This window comes from Geotrypetes seraphini, chromosome 5 (assembly GCF_902459505.1).
Source record: "Geotrypetes seraphini chromosome 5, aGeoSer1.1, whole genome shotgun sequence".
Taxonomy (NCBI): domain Eukaryota; kingdom Metazoa; phylum Chordata; class Amphibia; order Gymnophiona; family Dermophiidae; genus Geotrypetes; species Geotrypetes seraphini.
The window spans coordinates 16,162,163-16,179,127 of record NC_047088.1 but is presented as its reverse complement, the minus strand read 5'-3'; the positions used below and the strand labels follow the sequence as shown (position 1 = coordinate 16,179,127).

Here is a 16,965-nt window from a genome sequence, read left to right as displayed (position 1 = left end):
GAGTTTTGTTCTTGATGTTGCTGATATGGCTGTGCAGTGACTGTTGTTCGTTGATTGAACGTTGTTTCAAGTCGACCTAAATAAAGTTTTTTTTAAGAAATGCAATTCTGGATATAACGGACTCTGGATATAATGGACTGTTTTTCCAGGTCCCTTGAAGTCCGTTATAATGAGATTATACTGTACCCCTCAAATTTCATCATCATCATTTGACTCCCTTCCCTGATTATTGGGCACAAGATCTTAATGTTCTATTGCCTACTGACATTATAGCGAATGCTGTCACCAAATTGTCTGCTTTACGGAAATATATGTATTTTTGGGAAATGCAGTATAAGCTGATATTTCGTCTCTGTTTTGCCCAGACGGGCGCACTGGGCCAATTTTCAACCAACTGCAGTCTGTGATAAATGTGGTCATCCGGACGCTATACTTGGCCATATGTTTTGGTCCTGTCTGGCTGTTCAGGCCTTTTGGACTCAGCTTTTCACCTTCATTGGCCAGATTTGGAGGATGCATGTCCGCTCCTCGTCGGCACTATTGTTTGGCGTTCTCCCTTCTCACCACCCTTGACAGCCGGGTACAAGTGCCTTTCTTAGATGGTATATTCTGACTGCGTTAATATGTGGCTGGAGCCGGATGCCCCCAATTTGTCACTGTGGAGGATGATTCACCTGTTGACCTGGGAACGACAGGATGTTTCTGACCTTTCTACTTAGCAGGGACTGCGTTTTATGGCCACCTGGGAGCCTTTCTGGACTACCATGACTCCTTTAGCCAGTAGTTGCATCTTGAATTGCTGACTGTTACAACCCTGTTATTGTTCTCTTGTCATCTTCCAGTACACTTCCCCCTCTGTATTCGCGAATTCCATAATTATGGATTCGCTTATTCGCGGTTTTAAACCCAAGAACCCATTTTAATTTTTCGGGCCATTTTAAGCCCTGTAAACCCCCCCCCCCCTTAAGCCTTACCTGGTGGTCTAGTGGGTTTTCGGGGCAGGAACGATCTTCCCACGCTCCTGCCCCGTGCAGATCGCTCACAGGAGAGACTATGGGAGCTCAAGACAGCCATTTCCTGTGAGCGATCTACATGGGGTAGGAGTGTGATAAGATCGCTCCTGCCTGAAAACCCACTAGACCACCAGGTAAGGTTTAAGGGGGGCTTTTAGGGCTTAAATTAGCTGGGGGAAGTGGGGGTTAGGGGCAGAACCGGCCCGAATATTATTCACGGTTTTTTAATATTCGCGGGCTAACCCCTGTGAATATGGAGGGGGAAGTGTATACTGATTTTGCTGTTTATAGTTTGATGGTGGAGGGACTCCGGAAGTGGGGGGGATTTTGTATTGTTTGTAAACTTGTTAGAGCACTGCTTCTGTGGCTGACTATTCTGTACCTGTGATTTGTTCCTGGCTCAATAAAAAATCATTTACATTACATTACATTAGTGATTTTTATTCCGCCATTACCTTGCAGTTCAAGGCGGATTACAGAGGTTATCTGGACATTTCCAGGAGAGTTACATACGATCCTCCTCTAAAAGGTCTAATGCAATGTTTGCCAAACCGCTCTGAGGTCCTGACAGCCAGTTGGGTTTTCCTGGTTGGATGGAATGGTTAAATAGGAAATAATTGTTAAACCTGTCAGAGCATACAAACAAGAGTCCGCTCCGTGAAACTAATGACCAGCAGATTGAAACACAGCTTCATGTATTTGCTTAATTTGATACACCACGAATAACCTGGCCTGTTCCAGGGAAGAAAGTGCAGCTGGGAACAGCGATTTCCTATGATGTAAATTTGGGGGTGGGACCTTCGATCGAAAAACCGCGAATAACCAAAACCACAGACCGTGAAACCGGAAGGGGAAGTGTATTGCAGTGTTGATGTTAATTGTTGGTAAAAACTGTTCCTTACTCCAGAGAGGTAAGCGCCATCCTTTTAACTGTGTTTCAACCATTTAATTTGAACATTGTTTTAACTTCACATAGATTTATTTCATGTAGATATGTAACTAAATCTGTACATTTGTTTGGTTTTGTTGTAACCATTTCATGCCCCTGAGGCAGCCTGTTTTGGCGAAATGCATTGGGCACTGTTCCTGGTAGCATTTTGAATAAACCTGATTTGAAACTCCTTACTGTCTGCCTAACTTCTTTTGAACTGCCTATATGGGACACTTGAACCCAGAATCAGTAGTGTAGTACATGGGGTGCACTGCCCTGCGGGGCCATCTTGTTGGAGGCGTCAGCACCTCTCTGCCCCCCATGCCATGTAAATTCCCTCCCTCCCCCTTCCCATACCTCTTTAAATCTTTGTCAGCACAATCAACTTCTCTGGCCTGCTGCTTGCTCTGATGTCACTTCCCGATTGTGGGGCCAGGAAGTGACATCGGAGGGAAAGCTAATGCTGGCATGAGCAGCAGGCCAGAGAAGCTGCTCTCGCTGGCGAAGATTTAAAGAGGCATTGGGGGAAGGGAGGGTGCTAGTGTGTCATGGGGGGGCACCACTGCCCAGGATTACATTAATATACTTTCAAAGTATTAGATGGTAGCAAAAGCAAAAAAGCAAATCACCCATCATTTGGCAATTAGAAGAGACAACTTTAATCTTGTTAGCTCTTAAAATTCTTACAATTTTTAGACTCTTCTTTTGGGGGTGCCCATTCGCACCCTCCCCCCTCTATTTCAGTAGAACTTTTATTCTTTTTGATGAAAATCTGGACATAGCATCTGTTTAAAAAATAAAATTATTTAAAATAAATAAATACTTAAAATAAATATACATATTTTATAAATAGTTTCATCCATGCTTAGCATCTGCATAATATTCCCTGCGGTCAAAATAGCACTTTGGTCTTTTAATCCAAATAGTGTATTGCAAGACCTCTTGCTCAACAGGGCGTTTCTACGTTTCTATATACCAGTTCCAAGCTTAGCAGCAGCCATCTGTAGCAGTTCCGTGGTAGATTCTCGCCTCTTGCTTTGATGTTCCAATTGATCTTTCACACTCTGTGATTTTCCACCTCAGTCTCTTGTATAACCATTAGGTTCAAAACAAAACAACGGACTGAAAAGATTTTAAGTAGGGCCCTTTGCCCCCAGCACACACAGCAGCCTCAATATACCTTGAAAGCGGTCAGACATGTTGTGCCGAGTCACCTCTTTAAGCGCTTTTCTGTGGAATGTAGGACTGATTTAGAGCACTCCAAAGAGAAAGTTGACGCTCCCTTAGTCATTGTGTGCTTACACACCTCAAAGCAGCACCACAGACATCACCTGTAGTGGAAGAGGTCTCTGTACATGACGGGGGTTTTAGCAGGATCCACAGGCCTGGGTAAAAAATGGGTAAATTTCTGGTGTCTCTTAGTCCTGTAACCTTCTCGTGGGGAGCCATCTTTGTTCAGTGCCACATAATACTGTCTCTCAGGATCTGAATGCTTGTACAGTGTAGAGGCATAGGTGTTGTACCAGTTCTCTTCAAACTGCTCCCGGAAAACACATTCTCTCGTAAGTTTCTTCTGTGGAAAGAAAACACAAAGAGGTCAGTTTACAGGAACTACCTGGACTGAATTCCGTAATGGTTCTTAGTTGTCTACTCTGACTCAATTTTGCTGACATTTTCTGCTTTTCACGAGTACTTTGTCTGTTCCATTAACACAACTACTCCACTCCTCAGCTTGGTGGTGCTTGCTTGGATACTTAACAACAGCTAAAGTTGGATTATTGTTTGTTGAAAGCTTCTATACCACCACTAATGACTGGGGGAGTCAATTCAGAGCAGTTTACATGAGCTTCAGTAATGGTTTTACAATACATGAACTACGATTTATGAGCTTCTATCATGATGTTACGATATATGAGCTTTAGTAATTGTGTTATGATACAGACTTAGGGTGTTTCTGTGCTGGTTATCCATACATCAGCTTCCGACGGTGGTGCTTGATGGTTCTGATGCTTTTGGGCATTATGGTAGGATGCATTTACATATCCTTTACCAAGTATACAGTATTTACACACTATCTCCACCCTATATATGTGCATTAGGATTAGTCAACCATGGCCAGTAGCCAATCTAATTTCACTGCTATATTCAGCTGATTTCTCTTTAGGTAGGGTTAGCATATAGCTCCATATCAGAGGGACCAAGCTGAGCCAGTCCTGGGTTTACCTCATTTCATACAATGAGTCAGAGAAAGATACAGTCCTGTTTTCCTTAGGGAAATCAAACTTATGTTTTTACACCTACAGAAGGGCATAAACTAGACTAACTTAGCATAGTCCTGTAGACATGAAACTCTCTATGCATGAGAAAACAGAAAGGCTGCGTCAATGGGGAAGAATGTGGAAACCTGAAATTTGGTGAAGCATTCACTAGATCTAGGTATTTAATAAGACATATTGGGGGCATCTCCTTTTGAATCCCAGATGTAGCATGTGGAGCGCGTATTCTAACACATCTGTGCACACAAATTCCAGTTTAAGAATACTAGCGTTTAGGTGTACCCTCTTAGGCCAGGTCTAATTTCCTCTTTAATTAAGACAGGTTTTGCTACTTGAGACATCTATTTGATGAAAAAGTTTTACATATACGTATCTCAATTAGATTATGTTAATGCTTTATATGCAGGAACATCAACTAGTATCTTAAAGCGCTTATAAACATTACAAAATCCAGTTATTAGATCAGCGCCCTGAGCTTGTGGGTTCAAACCCATGCTGCTCCTTGTGACCCTGGACCTTAAAGACGTTGGTGAAGCAGAGTTGCCCAAAGGGGTTGGATATGTCAAGGATTGAAAAGAGGGGGTAGCTGTACAGTGCCTGAGTTTTGTGCGTTTGCCCCAGAGTACTGTTGTGTGAATTTCCAAGGTGTTCTTTCAACGTAATCACCTATATACTGTAATTCTGTTGGCAGGTCAAATGCGCTCAAGACAAATGCGCACGGTCAAATGTGCGAAGACAAGTGAGAGCAAGACATAGGAGCGCATGACAAGAGAGCGTAAGATAACAGTGCGAAGACATAAGCGCGCGGACAAATGGGTGCTGACAAGTGAGCGCCAAGACTAGTGAGTGCCAAGACATGTGAGCACAAGACAATTCAGCGTCAATGATTTCTATTGAAAAGCACAAGCATGACATTTGAGCGCATGACAAGTGAGCGCTGGCCACGCGCTTTTGTCCTGTCACCAGATAATCTAGTCAGGTTTTCAGTCAAATGCTAATGTAACCATGCCCCATTCAGTAAGTTCTGTTATTTACATTATTCTAAGTTTAGCACCTGTAATCATTTATTTGTGTTTGTCTTGCAGGATATTTTTGTTCTTTGAATTCTCAAAATGTATAAGAACATAAGAACATAAGAAATGCTTTCTCCGGATCAGACCTAGGTCCATCTAGTCCGGCGATCCGCACATGCGGAGGCTCATTTAGGTACTCCTTTATGGAGACCCGGTTTTCCCGTAACCCTCAATATGATTAGCAAGAAGGTATGCATCCAACTTGCTTTTGAAACCCAGAACAGTAGTCTCCATCACAACCTCCTCCGGGAGAGCATTCCAAGTGCCCACCACTCGTTGTACGAAACAGAACTTTCCGACGTTAGACCTGAACCTGCTGCCGCTCAGTTTCAGGCTATGACCTCTTGTCCGTGTCGCATCTGAAAATGTTAGTAATGCTGATTCCTGGTCTATTTTGTCAAAACCTTTTAATATTTTAAAAGTCTCTATCATATCCCCTCGCAGTCTTCTCTTCTTGAGGGTGAACAGTCCCAGTTTCTCGAGGCGTTCTCTGTAGCTCAAATTCCCCATTCCTTTGACTAGTTTTGTGGCTCTCCTCTGCACCCTCTCCAGCAGAGTTATATCCTTCTTCAGGTATGGAGACCAGTGTTGGAACACAGTATTCCAAGTGTGGTCTGACCATTGCTCTATAAAGTGGCATTATAACGTAACCAATCACAAAGATGATAGCGAAGGGAAGGCGGGCTGTTCTGAGCACAAGTCTTTGCGCTCATTTGTCTGCTCCCATTTGTCAGTGCGCTTATGTCCTGGCGCAGTTATCTTACGCTTAGATGTCTTCCGCTCACTTATCTTGCGCTCAATTGTCTACGCCCGTTTGTCTGTGTGCGGTTGCCTTGCACGTATTTGACTATGAACCGTAATTCCACTTTTATGAGGGGAACATGGCACAGTTGATGCATCATATCGGTAAAAGGAAACTCAAGAATGAGAGGGCTTGGGATGAAGTTAAGAGGTGATAGGCTCAGGAGTAATCTAAGCAAGTACTTTTTTTACAGAAAGGGAATAGTCTCCTGGAAGAGGTGGTGGAGACAGAAACTGTGTCCGAAGTCAAGAAAGTGTGGGACAGGCACGTGGGATCTCTCAAGGAGATAGTGGTTACTGTGGATGGACAGACTAGATGGGCCATTTGGCCTTTATCTGCCATCATGTTTCTATAATCAGAAAGTTCTATGACATCACAATGCAGGTGTAAACAGCCTTAGCCTATAGGAAGAGGGTATGCAAATCTTAAGAGTCTTAGCTAATAGGGAGAGGAAGAGATAGTGGATGCTGCGGATGGGCCATTTGGCCTTTATCTGCCATCATGTTTCTATAATCAGAAAGATCTATGACATCACAATGCAGGTGTAAACAGCCTTAGCCTATAGGAAGAGGGTATGCAAATCTTAAGAGTCTTAGCTAATAGGGAGAGGAAGAGATAGTGGATGCTGCGGATGGGCCATTTGGCCTTTATCTGCCATCATGTTTCTATAATCAGAAAGATCTATGACATCACAATGCAAGTATTACGAGTCTTAGCCAATAGGGAGTAGAGGAGATAGTGGATACTGCCGATGGGTAGACTGGATGGGCCATTTGACCTTCATCTGCTGTCATGTTTCTATATTGGGTTCAATATTCAGTATTTTGCTTACTGCCAACAGAATTATTCCCAGATATAAAAAGCTTTTGAGCCAGCTAACACACAGCCGCTTAAGTCGATATTCAGCACTTAAGCGGACATGGGTTAACTCATAAAGATAGGACAGACTTTTATGCAATCTTATGTATGTGCTAAACCCTTGAAGATAATGTCTAAAGACAGAGAAAAAAACCTTCTAAAAATATGTATAATATCACTCACAGAAGAGAGAAAAGGTCAATATATCTTAAAAGTGATTTTTGAGGAATAAAGACCCTTGGTCTTTTGTAGTAAACCTAATTCTTTGTTTTGTTTTTACATTATTTAAATATGAAATAATATATTACCAATCAAATTAATTGTGCACAAAAATGTCCAATGAAAACATCACTAAAATTTTAAAACATACATCCACATACTCATAATACTCTAGGTTGAATTGGACTCAAAACATTGGACTAAAAGGATTGGACCTACCAATTCACCAAAGGACCAGATTGGCCCAAAAGGATCGGACTTATAAAATGACCAAAGGACTACACAGCTGATCGCCAATAGGACTTCTTTGGAGGCTTTCCTGCCCTATTCCAATGTCAAGATACGCGCCTTTTGGAGTATTATGAGTATGTGGATGTACGTTTTAAAATTTTAGTGATGTTTTCATTGGACATTTTTGTGCACAATTAATTTAATTGGTAATATATTATTTCATATTTAAATAATGTAAAAATAAAACAAAGAATTAGGTTTACTACAAAAGACCAATCACTTTAATGATATATTGACCTTTTCTCTCTTCTGTGTGTGGCCACTTATTCATTTGGGTTTAGATCCCGTCGTCCCAGAAGAGCTCAGAACGGTTATAAGTTTATATACGTAATAAGGCGCATAACATCTTAAGGATTGAATATCAGCCCTTAAATGAGCAAGTGCTGACCCCACTCTGGAACACTCCCAATATGTGCGGCTTTGAGTTAGACCCTAACCACAAATTTCATTGGCACTTAGCCAGTTAAGTAACACTGAAAATTAGCGGTTAGCCCTAACTGGGAGATTTTACTGGTCAAGCAGCCGGCTAAATTGTTTGAAAAGTTTGCTCTGGTGAGTGGCACATATATTTATATCATCTCTACATAGGTATGCCAAGGGGCAGAAGCGGGATGAAGTACTGAGAATATACGCATGTTATAAGGCGTACTTAATACCCGATTACGATTCAGTGTATTGTAAACTGTTTTGGGTGAATCTCTTGATATCCAAGTTTCCAAGTTTATTAAATATTTGATTAATCGCTTATTAACATTCTAAGCAATGTACAAAGTATAAAATATTAAATTACAAAAGTTGAAGGGAAACAGACAATGTAAATACGACTGACAAGACAAATTAATGATACAGAGGGAAGGGAGTAGGTAAAGAAATATAATTTTAAAAAATAGTAAAGGAAACATATAAGGGCAAAACAACATAGGGAGGGGGAAGAAATAAAAAACAGAAAGTTTAAAGCATAGGGCTTAGTAGAAAACCCTAATCTAGTCCTACATTCTAATTATAGTAGCTATCAAATGCATCTTTAAAAAGCTCTTAAATCTCTCCAAATCCCAATAACTAAGGGCTCCTTTTACTAAACCACGGAAGAGATTTTTACTGCGGGATGGCGAGGTAAATGCTCCAATGCGCATTCATTTCCCATTATGGGGTAGTAGACTGAGTGGAATACAAGGCACTAGTATGTTTGTTTTAGTCCTTTTTAAACTATTTATTTATTGTGTTAATTGACGTGGTTTTCCTGGTTGATTGTAATATCTTTCCTTTTAACACTGGCACTCGATATATTTTTAACTTTGGAAGCCGCTTTGACCTTTTGCATTAAGCGAGCTATCAAATATACCAGTGGTTCCCAAACCTGTCCTGGGGGACCCCCAGCCAGTCAGGTTTTCAAGATATCCCTAATGAATATGCATGAGAGAGATTTGCATACCTGTCACTTTCATTATATGCAAATCTCTCTCATGCATATTCATTAGGGATATCTTGAAAACCTGACTGGCTGGGGGTCCCCCAGGACAGGTTTGGGAACCACTGAAATATACCATGAAGTTAAATATTTACCTTGCCGGCCCGCAGTAAGAAGCTCTTCCATGTAAAATCCAGTTTAACTAACTAACCCCCCCCCCCCCACCTCCCCTTTATGAAGCCATGTTAGGCTTTTTTTTTTATCACTGGCCGCAGTGGTTTTTGCTCCGACGCTCATAGGAATTCTATGAGCATTGGAGCTAACATAAGAACATAAAAACATAAGAATTGCCACTGCTGAGTCAGACCAGTGATCCATCGTGTCCAGCAGTCCGCTCACACGGCGGCCCTCTGGTCCAAGACCAGCACCCTAACTGAGACTAGCCTTACCAGCACACGATCTTGTTCAGCAGAAACTTGACTAACTTTGTCTTGAATCCTTGGAGGATGTTTTCCCCTATAACAGCCTCTGGAAGGGCGTTCCAGCTTTCTACCACTCTCTGGGTGAAGAATAACTTCCTTACGTTCGTACGGAATCTATTCCCTTTCCATTTTGGAGAGTGCCCTCTCGTTCTCCCTACCTTGGAGAGGTGAACAACCTGTCCTTTTCCACCAAGTCTATTCCCTTCAGTACCTTGAATGTTTCGATCATGTCCCCTCTAAATCTCCTCTGTTCGAGGGAGAAGAGGCCCAGTTTCTCTAATCTCTCGCTGTACGGCAACTCCTCCAGCCCCTTAACCATCTTAGTCGCTCTTATCTGGACCCTTTCGAGTAGCTAATACCGCCACAGCCAGCAATTAAAAAGAAAGCCTAATGTGGCTTCTTAAAAGGAGGGGGGAGGGTAAATAAATATATATCGAACCCATAGATTTTACATTTCAAATGTAATGTACTCTCAGCCTTTGTAGCCTACTTTATCCACAACAAATTAGTGTTCATAAAGATGTACATGAGAAAGTGATTAAAACAACAGTTTCAAGTTTATTTATTATTTGATTAATCGCCTATTCCAAATTCTAAGCGATGTACAAATCAGCAAAATACATATTTAAAATATACATGAAGTAGACGTACAAAATTTTTTTTTTTTAAATTTTTTAGACATACAAAATTAATAAAGGGATAAGTTTTCAAAAAATAATTTAAAAAAAACAACTAATTAACGCAATACATGACACAGTAGGGAAGGCAGGAAAGAAATACAATCTTAGAAAGGAAAGAGTCAACAATTAAAGGTTAAACACAAGAGGAATGGAAAGACTACTAAATAGGTAAATTAAAAAAAAAAAAAAAAAAGAGCAGTTAACATTTCAATTAAATATTGAATGCATCTTTAAAAAGAAAACTCTTAAGTTTGCTCCCCCTCCCCTTTCAAAAGTTGGCACAGGAAATCATTCTTTTTGGATAGAGCTAAGCTTTTAGGATTCTATCAAAAGATCAGGTAAGAGGAAGACTGCTTGATCTGCAATGGTACGACCAAACCAAAACTGCCCAATAGAAAAAAAAAAAAAATTCCCTAACTTTCTTATAACAAAATCAGTTTGAAAGAGGGAGGATTCAGAATCTCCAGCATTTCTGACGTTTCTATAATTTCATTAAGACCAAAAAAAATCCCCAAAACTTACCGACCCATACAGCTCTCCTCGTTCATTCATTCCGAGGTATAGTCCTGCATCCACCCCGCGGATGCTCACAAGCCCTACCGCCAGGCTAATAAACTCCAGGATTCCTACAAAAAAGGGACATTCGGTGTGTTAACAGAAAGCATTCAAATATAAACTATATATATATATATTTCAAGGATCCTCTCAGTCATCCTGTTTTGAGGTGCGAAGGTTACATTTTTATTCTAGGGTGACGTGCCTGAGCTCTCTTCACTCTCTACCTATAGACACAGTTAGCCAAGTGTAGAGCCTACCTCATGAGCGAGGAGTCATAAGAACATAAGACTTGCCACACTGGGACAGACTGGAGGTTCTTCAAGCCCAGTATCCTGTGGCCAACCCAGGTCCCAAGTACCTGACAGAAACCCAAAGAGCAGCAACATTCCAGAGCTGAGATTGTGATGTCATAATGCCTCATTCCACCAATGCCTAAGAGCCAACCTCAGCAGTGAAGTCACAATGGCTTGATTGTCCTATACTTGGATCACATAAGAACATAAGAATTGACACACTGGGACAGACCGAAGGTTCTTCAAGCCCAGTATCCTGTTTCCAACCTAGGTCCCAAGTACCTCGCTATACCCCAAGTAATAAAACACATTTTATGCTGCCTATGCTAGGAATAAGCAGTGGTTTTCCCCATCTCAATAATGGCCTATGGACTTCTTACATTGCATTAGTGACTTATATTCCACCTTTAACTTGCAGTTCTAAGTGGATTACAGTGTAAGACAGCTGGACATATCCAGGAAGTTACAATTCAGGGGAAGTATACAGATCAGGCGTAGAATAGAGAGGGATAGCTGGGGTTTTCTAGGAAGTTATAATTGGATGATGCTTACATAATAGATGCCGGAAATTACAATTTAGGAGAAGGGTTTAGGCTTCTCTTTTAGGAAATTATCCAAACCTTTTTTAAACCCCGCTAAGCTAACTGATTTCACCACATTCTCTGGCAACGAATTCCAGTTTAATTACACGCAAATTGATTAATCACATGCAAGGTCTTAGCAGTACTATAAGAGCACACCACATAAAAATATAGAATTTCAAAGTTTTATTCCTGAAAACTCAGCTGGTTCAATGAATTATTTTTCTCTACAAAACTTGCAAAACAAGTTTCTTAAATTTTTTTTTTTTTTTTAATACAGAAACTATTCAAGTTCTGATTTTCCTACGACAAAAAGTTTTCCCATAGAGTACAAGCTTATCATCAAAAACCGTTCTCAACAGGTTCACTTGTCAGATAAGAAATGCACATTACAAAGTTCTTTGTCTCAGTTCTAAGTTGAATTAGGTTTCCTCTTTCTTCTGTGCATTTTACAGGCTCAGATTTCAAAAGAATGCATTCATCAATCAGCTTTGCCACAATGTCTGTTTGTTAAGGTAAGTGGGTTCTCTGCATTTGTTTTTCCTGAGCTTTCAGCTACATAGTGCGATTCAAATGCGTAACAACCGCTTAGCTTTTAGGCTGTTTTCAAAAATCTCTCTTGTGGTGAAGAAGGTAAAAGATGGACCGGATTCCTCTCAGGGGAGTGCCCCTCTATCTTCCACTCTTCCTACATGATTTTCTTTATTTCACCTACTATTCTTAACTTAATCCAACTCAATACAGGAAAAACCTCTCTCTCTATTACGTGTAGACTGTTTTTGTGTTCTTCCCTTCTACTGTCACTCGGTGGCAGTATTTTGGATAGGCCTTTCCACAACCCTCCCCTCCAGTGGTATAGTGAGGGTGGGAGGCAACCAGGGTGCTCACGCCCCCCTGTCCTCTTCTCCGTCCTCACTTTAAGCACGCCCCTTCCCTTCCCCGATATCTCTTTAACTTCCTCTGGCGCAAACAGGCCGGAAAATTTCGCAAACCTTGGCTCTCCCTCTGATGTCATTTCCTGGTCCTGTGACCAGGAAGTGACATCAGAGGGAGAGCTGAGGCTGGCATGAGCTGAAGGATGGAGCTGATGCTTGCGCCAGTGGGGGGAGGGGGGGAAGTGAAGGCACATATTTTGTGGGGGAGGGAGTAGAGAGGAAAAAAGGTGCTGGTGCCTCCACCAAAATGGTGCTAGGGGTCGTCTGTTGCACCCCCACTATGCCACTGCCTCCCCAGGAGATATTTTTAAAAATGCAGGGTTTTAACATGCATCCAACATCTCTCTCCTCTCCTCTGCCCTGTCTACCCTCCTATCTCTCAAACCCGTTCCTCCCTGCTATGCCTTACACGAGTCCCCAGCGCCTGCAACAATTCATTTTTGCTACCACCACTGGCCCCAAAGGCTTCCCTCTGCCACGTTCCGCAACCATTGACATCACTTCCTGTTTCCTCTGTGGTGGAACATGGCAGAGGGAAGCCTTTGGAGCCGGGGCTGACAGCGAAAATGAATCACTGCAGGCACTAAGAACCCGTGTAAGATATAACAAGGAGGGACAAGGTTGAGAGCGAGGATGGCAAATGCCAGGACCGTGTGGAGAAGAGAGTGAAGAGGGCTGTGTGGTGGCATTGCTGGGTGGGCTGGAGCAAAAAATAAATGGGCCTGTGCTCACTTTGTCCCACTCCTAGATATGCCTGTCTGGGTTTCTTCCTAATTATTATTTTTTTCTAATAGTTTTCAATCATTCCAGGCACACCTTGAACCCAGAGCCGGGTCAGGACTGGCCTCAACCAGCATTTTATTGTAGGCAGCTGTGTCTTTAAATGCAGGTGTGTAAGACTCTAGCTACGGAAGCTCATAAACACTTCTGGACACAGTCGCTACCAGTCGTCACTCTGGGATTATTCTGGAAGTACTGGTGCTCCTGCCTCACAAGTAAAAGGAATTACTGTGGACCTTCCCTGCAGTCTGGCACAGGTTCCGTAGTACAGTCTCACAGGTCAGAAACATGAGCCCTTTGAACCATCAATCGGCTTTTATTCTATTGTCTGTCTTTCTCCGAAACCCTGGAGTCTGCTATTCCCTCTGGGACCGCAGGGCTGGCTGCTTCATCCTGACACTGACCTCCACAGCTTTGCCTCTCTTATTCACACAGAAACATCTGAGTGTTCCCTGAAGCCTCTGAGCATCGATCCTGCTGTTTTCAAAGTATTTTGGAGTTCAGCAAGAGGAACACTCAGCTCACACAGCTTCCCCTTCTGAAGGTTCCCTCCCACCTGCCAGCCAGAGCCCGAGCTCTGTTGCTTGATTCTCCTTCCAGACTGTTCTCTCAAAGAGCCTTTCCAACTAGCAATCCTTCCTTGCCAGGGTCTTCGTGCCTCTGCTGGTTCTCTCAGCAATGCTTCCAACTGCGGGACTCTGCACATAAGAGCCATTTCCTCTTGCATGCTCGCCAGCATGTATGCAATTGTTTCCCCGGACTCCCACTGGTAGCTGCCCCCATTGGCACTTACAGAGAGCTACATGGCACAGGTAGAAGACAGAACGGCTAGTACAGTTGGTACAAAATGTCACAGCTAGCTTAGTAATGGGAGTTGACAGGAAGGCGCCTATTACGCCAATTCTGAAGCAATTACTTTGGTTACCAGTTGTATTTCGGGAGCAACATAAAGTTGTTTGAATTTTACACCTGTGGCTGAATTATTGACATCCTCGTGACTCCTTTGTTGTGCCATGAAACACCGTGGTACTTTCGACAAGTTGTGGCACTCGATAAGCCTAATAGATCTTTACGATCCAAAAATTAAAAGCTATTAATTCCAATAGCGCAGGGAGATTATGCAGATACTAGAGCGATAACTTTCTGTATTGCTGGTGGCAAAATGTGGACCATCGTGGTGGGCCAATTGCGACTGAGTGTAAATCAGTTTCTTACTGCATTTATGTGATGTATTAGTCAGCATTTGACGAGAAGAAATTTGTTTAATTATGTAGATTTTATGACATGGTTTGTTTTATCTTATGTATGTTTTAATTGATGTAAACCATTTAGTTTTTTTGTAAATGGTATATAAAAAAATTTTAAATAAATGGATGTAGTATCAGCAGGAAGTTTTGGGACAATGTGGGAGAGAGAATAGGGATGGCGAAGAGTCAGTGGGGGCCACCACTGACCTTGAAATAAAGAAAATGTCCTTACCAGTCTGGTTACCAATTGCTAGCATCCACCTTGGGAGTCAGCACCCACGAAAAAAGATCTAAGGGCTAGATTCACCAAGGACACCAATCGTGTCCCAACCACTTTGCGACCTTGACCTGATTCACTAACCTTCTGGCCGATCCTGTCCACACCCGATCCGACCCATGCATGCAAATGAGGGAAATGCATGCAAATGTAGCAAGGCGGCGATTCACTAAACAATTTAAGGAACACCGACTGGGCTGGCCGATCAAAAAAGAAGCGAATGCTGAGGGCCAGTCGCTCACATTTTTTCCTGCTCTCTGCCACCCTAAAATCCCTTCCCTGCAGCAAAAACCCTGCTCTCTGCCGTCCTGCCTGCATCTCTGCCCCAAAAGAAGTCAGCAACAGACTCTCCTGCTCTGTCCCGAAAGGAATCAGCGCCCCGACTCTCCTGCTCTCTGCCGCCCTTCCCCGCATTGCGAGCTTCCTTTCTGCTAAGGTGATTCCCCTATGCCTCACATTTACAGTTTGTCCTTGTGCAGAGAGCATGTGCAGACCATCTACAGGTACAGAAGATGGGCTGCGCATGCATCGTGATCGCTCTTCAGCGATCCGTTTGGTCAGTTTGGGGTGTGCCACTGATTGCAATAATTTGCATGACGACGCGTCGTGAATCAGCCCTCCGGCCACGGATTGGATCGGACCACCCACGGATCGGATCCGTGGGCTTAGTGAATCTAGCCCAAAGTGCTGAAATCTTCTGCCCAGTGTGCAGCAGTGTCCAAAAAAGCAGACAGGATGCTAGAAATTATTAAGAAAGGAATGGTAAATAAGACTGAGAATGTTATAATGCCTCTGTATCCCTCTATGGTGCATCCTCACCCTGAATATTGTACACAGTTTTGGTCAAAACAAACAATGAGTTCTTGCCTCGTGAGAGGCCAGAAAACAAAAGAGAAAAAAGAGGCAAGGGAGATGCCTTAATCAACCAAAATGAGACCTGGATTCTGAAAATGTCCCAACAAGGATCCAAGTTTCGGCATGGAATGATGTCTTCATCAGGGGACACTGGGACACAGTCACATAGACATATAAGAGTTAGGTCACACTTCAGGAAAGTGAAAGGTCTCATTTTGGTTAATTAAGACATCTCCCTTGCCTCTTGTTTTTTCTTTTGTCTGTTGGTCTCACATAGTTCTGGTCACCATATCACAAAGAAATAGCAGATTTGGAAAGGGTTCAAAGAAGAGCAACCACGATGGTAAAGGGGCTGGAACTCTTCTCGTATGAGGAAAGACTAAAACGGTTAGGGCTCTTCAGCTTGGAAAAGAGACGGCTGAGGGGAGATAGGATTGAAGTCTACAAAATCCTGAGTGGAGTAGAACGGGTACAAGTGGATCGACTAGGGGACACTTGATGAAGTTACAGGGAAATACTCTTAAAACCAAGAGGGGGAAATATTTTTTTCTAGGGCTGTAGATCGATTAAAATTTTTAATTGCATGATAAATCACAATTAATCGCAAATTATAAAGCACCCCTTAAACAGTGCAATACAGATGTATATACTCAAAACTGACATATTTCAGTTACTAATCTAAAAATAAAATCATTTCCCTTCCCTTTGGTGATTTTCTTTCTGATCTTCTCACTTCTGTGCTGTCAACTATCTCTAGGACCTCCTCTCATCATTATTTCTCTTTTTTCTCCAGTGTTGTCAGGTGGAAGGTTATCGATATCCCAATAAATACGGCAGTACTATTGGGAAAATAAAGAAGAGAGGAGATAGGCAGAAGGAAATACACAAAAAGGACATTTGAAAACAGTTTTATCACATAATTGTTTAACAGCAACAGAAAGGGCTACCTGTGAAAGCCAGAAAAGAAAGAGTCCAGTGTTGAGAAGAACCTTGGAAGGAAATACTAAACCACCCAAAGCCTGAAAGAGCCTTAGATCAGCGATGGCTGAAATATCAATAGAGGTGTAGACAGACACCAGGCCATTCACAATGGCATTATGGACGCAAGGAATGGAAAATCACCAGGATTCAATATCTGTACAAATCTCTTGAAGAAAAGGTCAGATCTAATGATAGAAGGCGGTGGTGTAATGTGTCACGGAAAAAGGGAAAACCAGCAGATAATTGGAAAAAAGGAGGTCTATTGAACTACAATAGCCAGAGAGGAATCTATTATCTGTACCCCAAAGAGTTTGCCGCTGAATAAGTCATAGCTGGGTTAATGCTCAAATGGACAGCCTGTTAGGAGAAGAGCAAGTAGGGGTTAAGGCCCAACGGATCCTGAGCAGATCAAATTTCCACATTGT

At 42.3% G+C, this 16,965-nt stretch overlaps 1 protein-coding gene across 1 annotated transcript in view; it reads right to left on the bottom strand.

The window, feature by feature from the left end:
- Positions 1–2,596: 2,596 nt before the first annotated feature.
- Positions 2,597–16,965, bottom strand: part of FGF16 (fibroblast growth factor 16) — a 36,740-nt gene continuing 22,371 nt past the window's right edge. Inside the window, exons 2-3 of the mRNA XM_033944183.1 lie at positions 10,556–10,659; positions 2,597–3,517 (exon numbers count right to left, since the gene is read on the bottom strand). Of these exons, the coding sequence (XP_033800074.1) occupies positions 3,272–3,517; positions 10,556–10,659 (350 nt within the window). The 3' untranslated portion in view covers positions 2,597–3,271. The remainder of the gene's footprint in view (positions 3,518–10,555; positions 10,660–16,965) is intronic.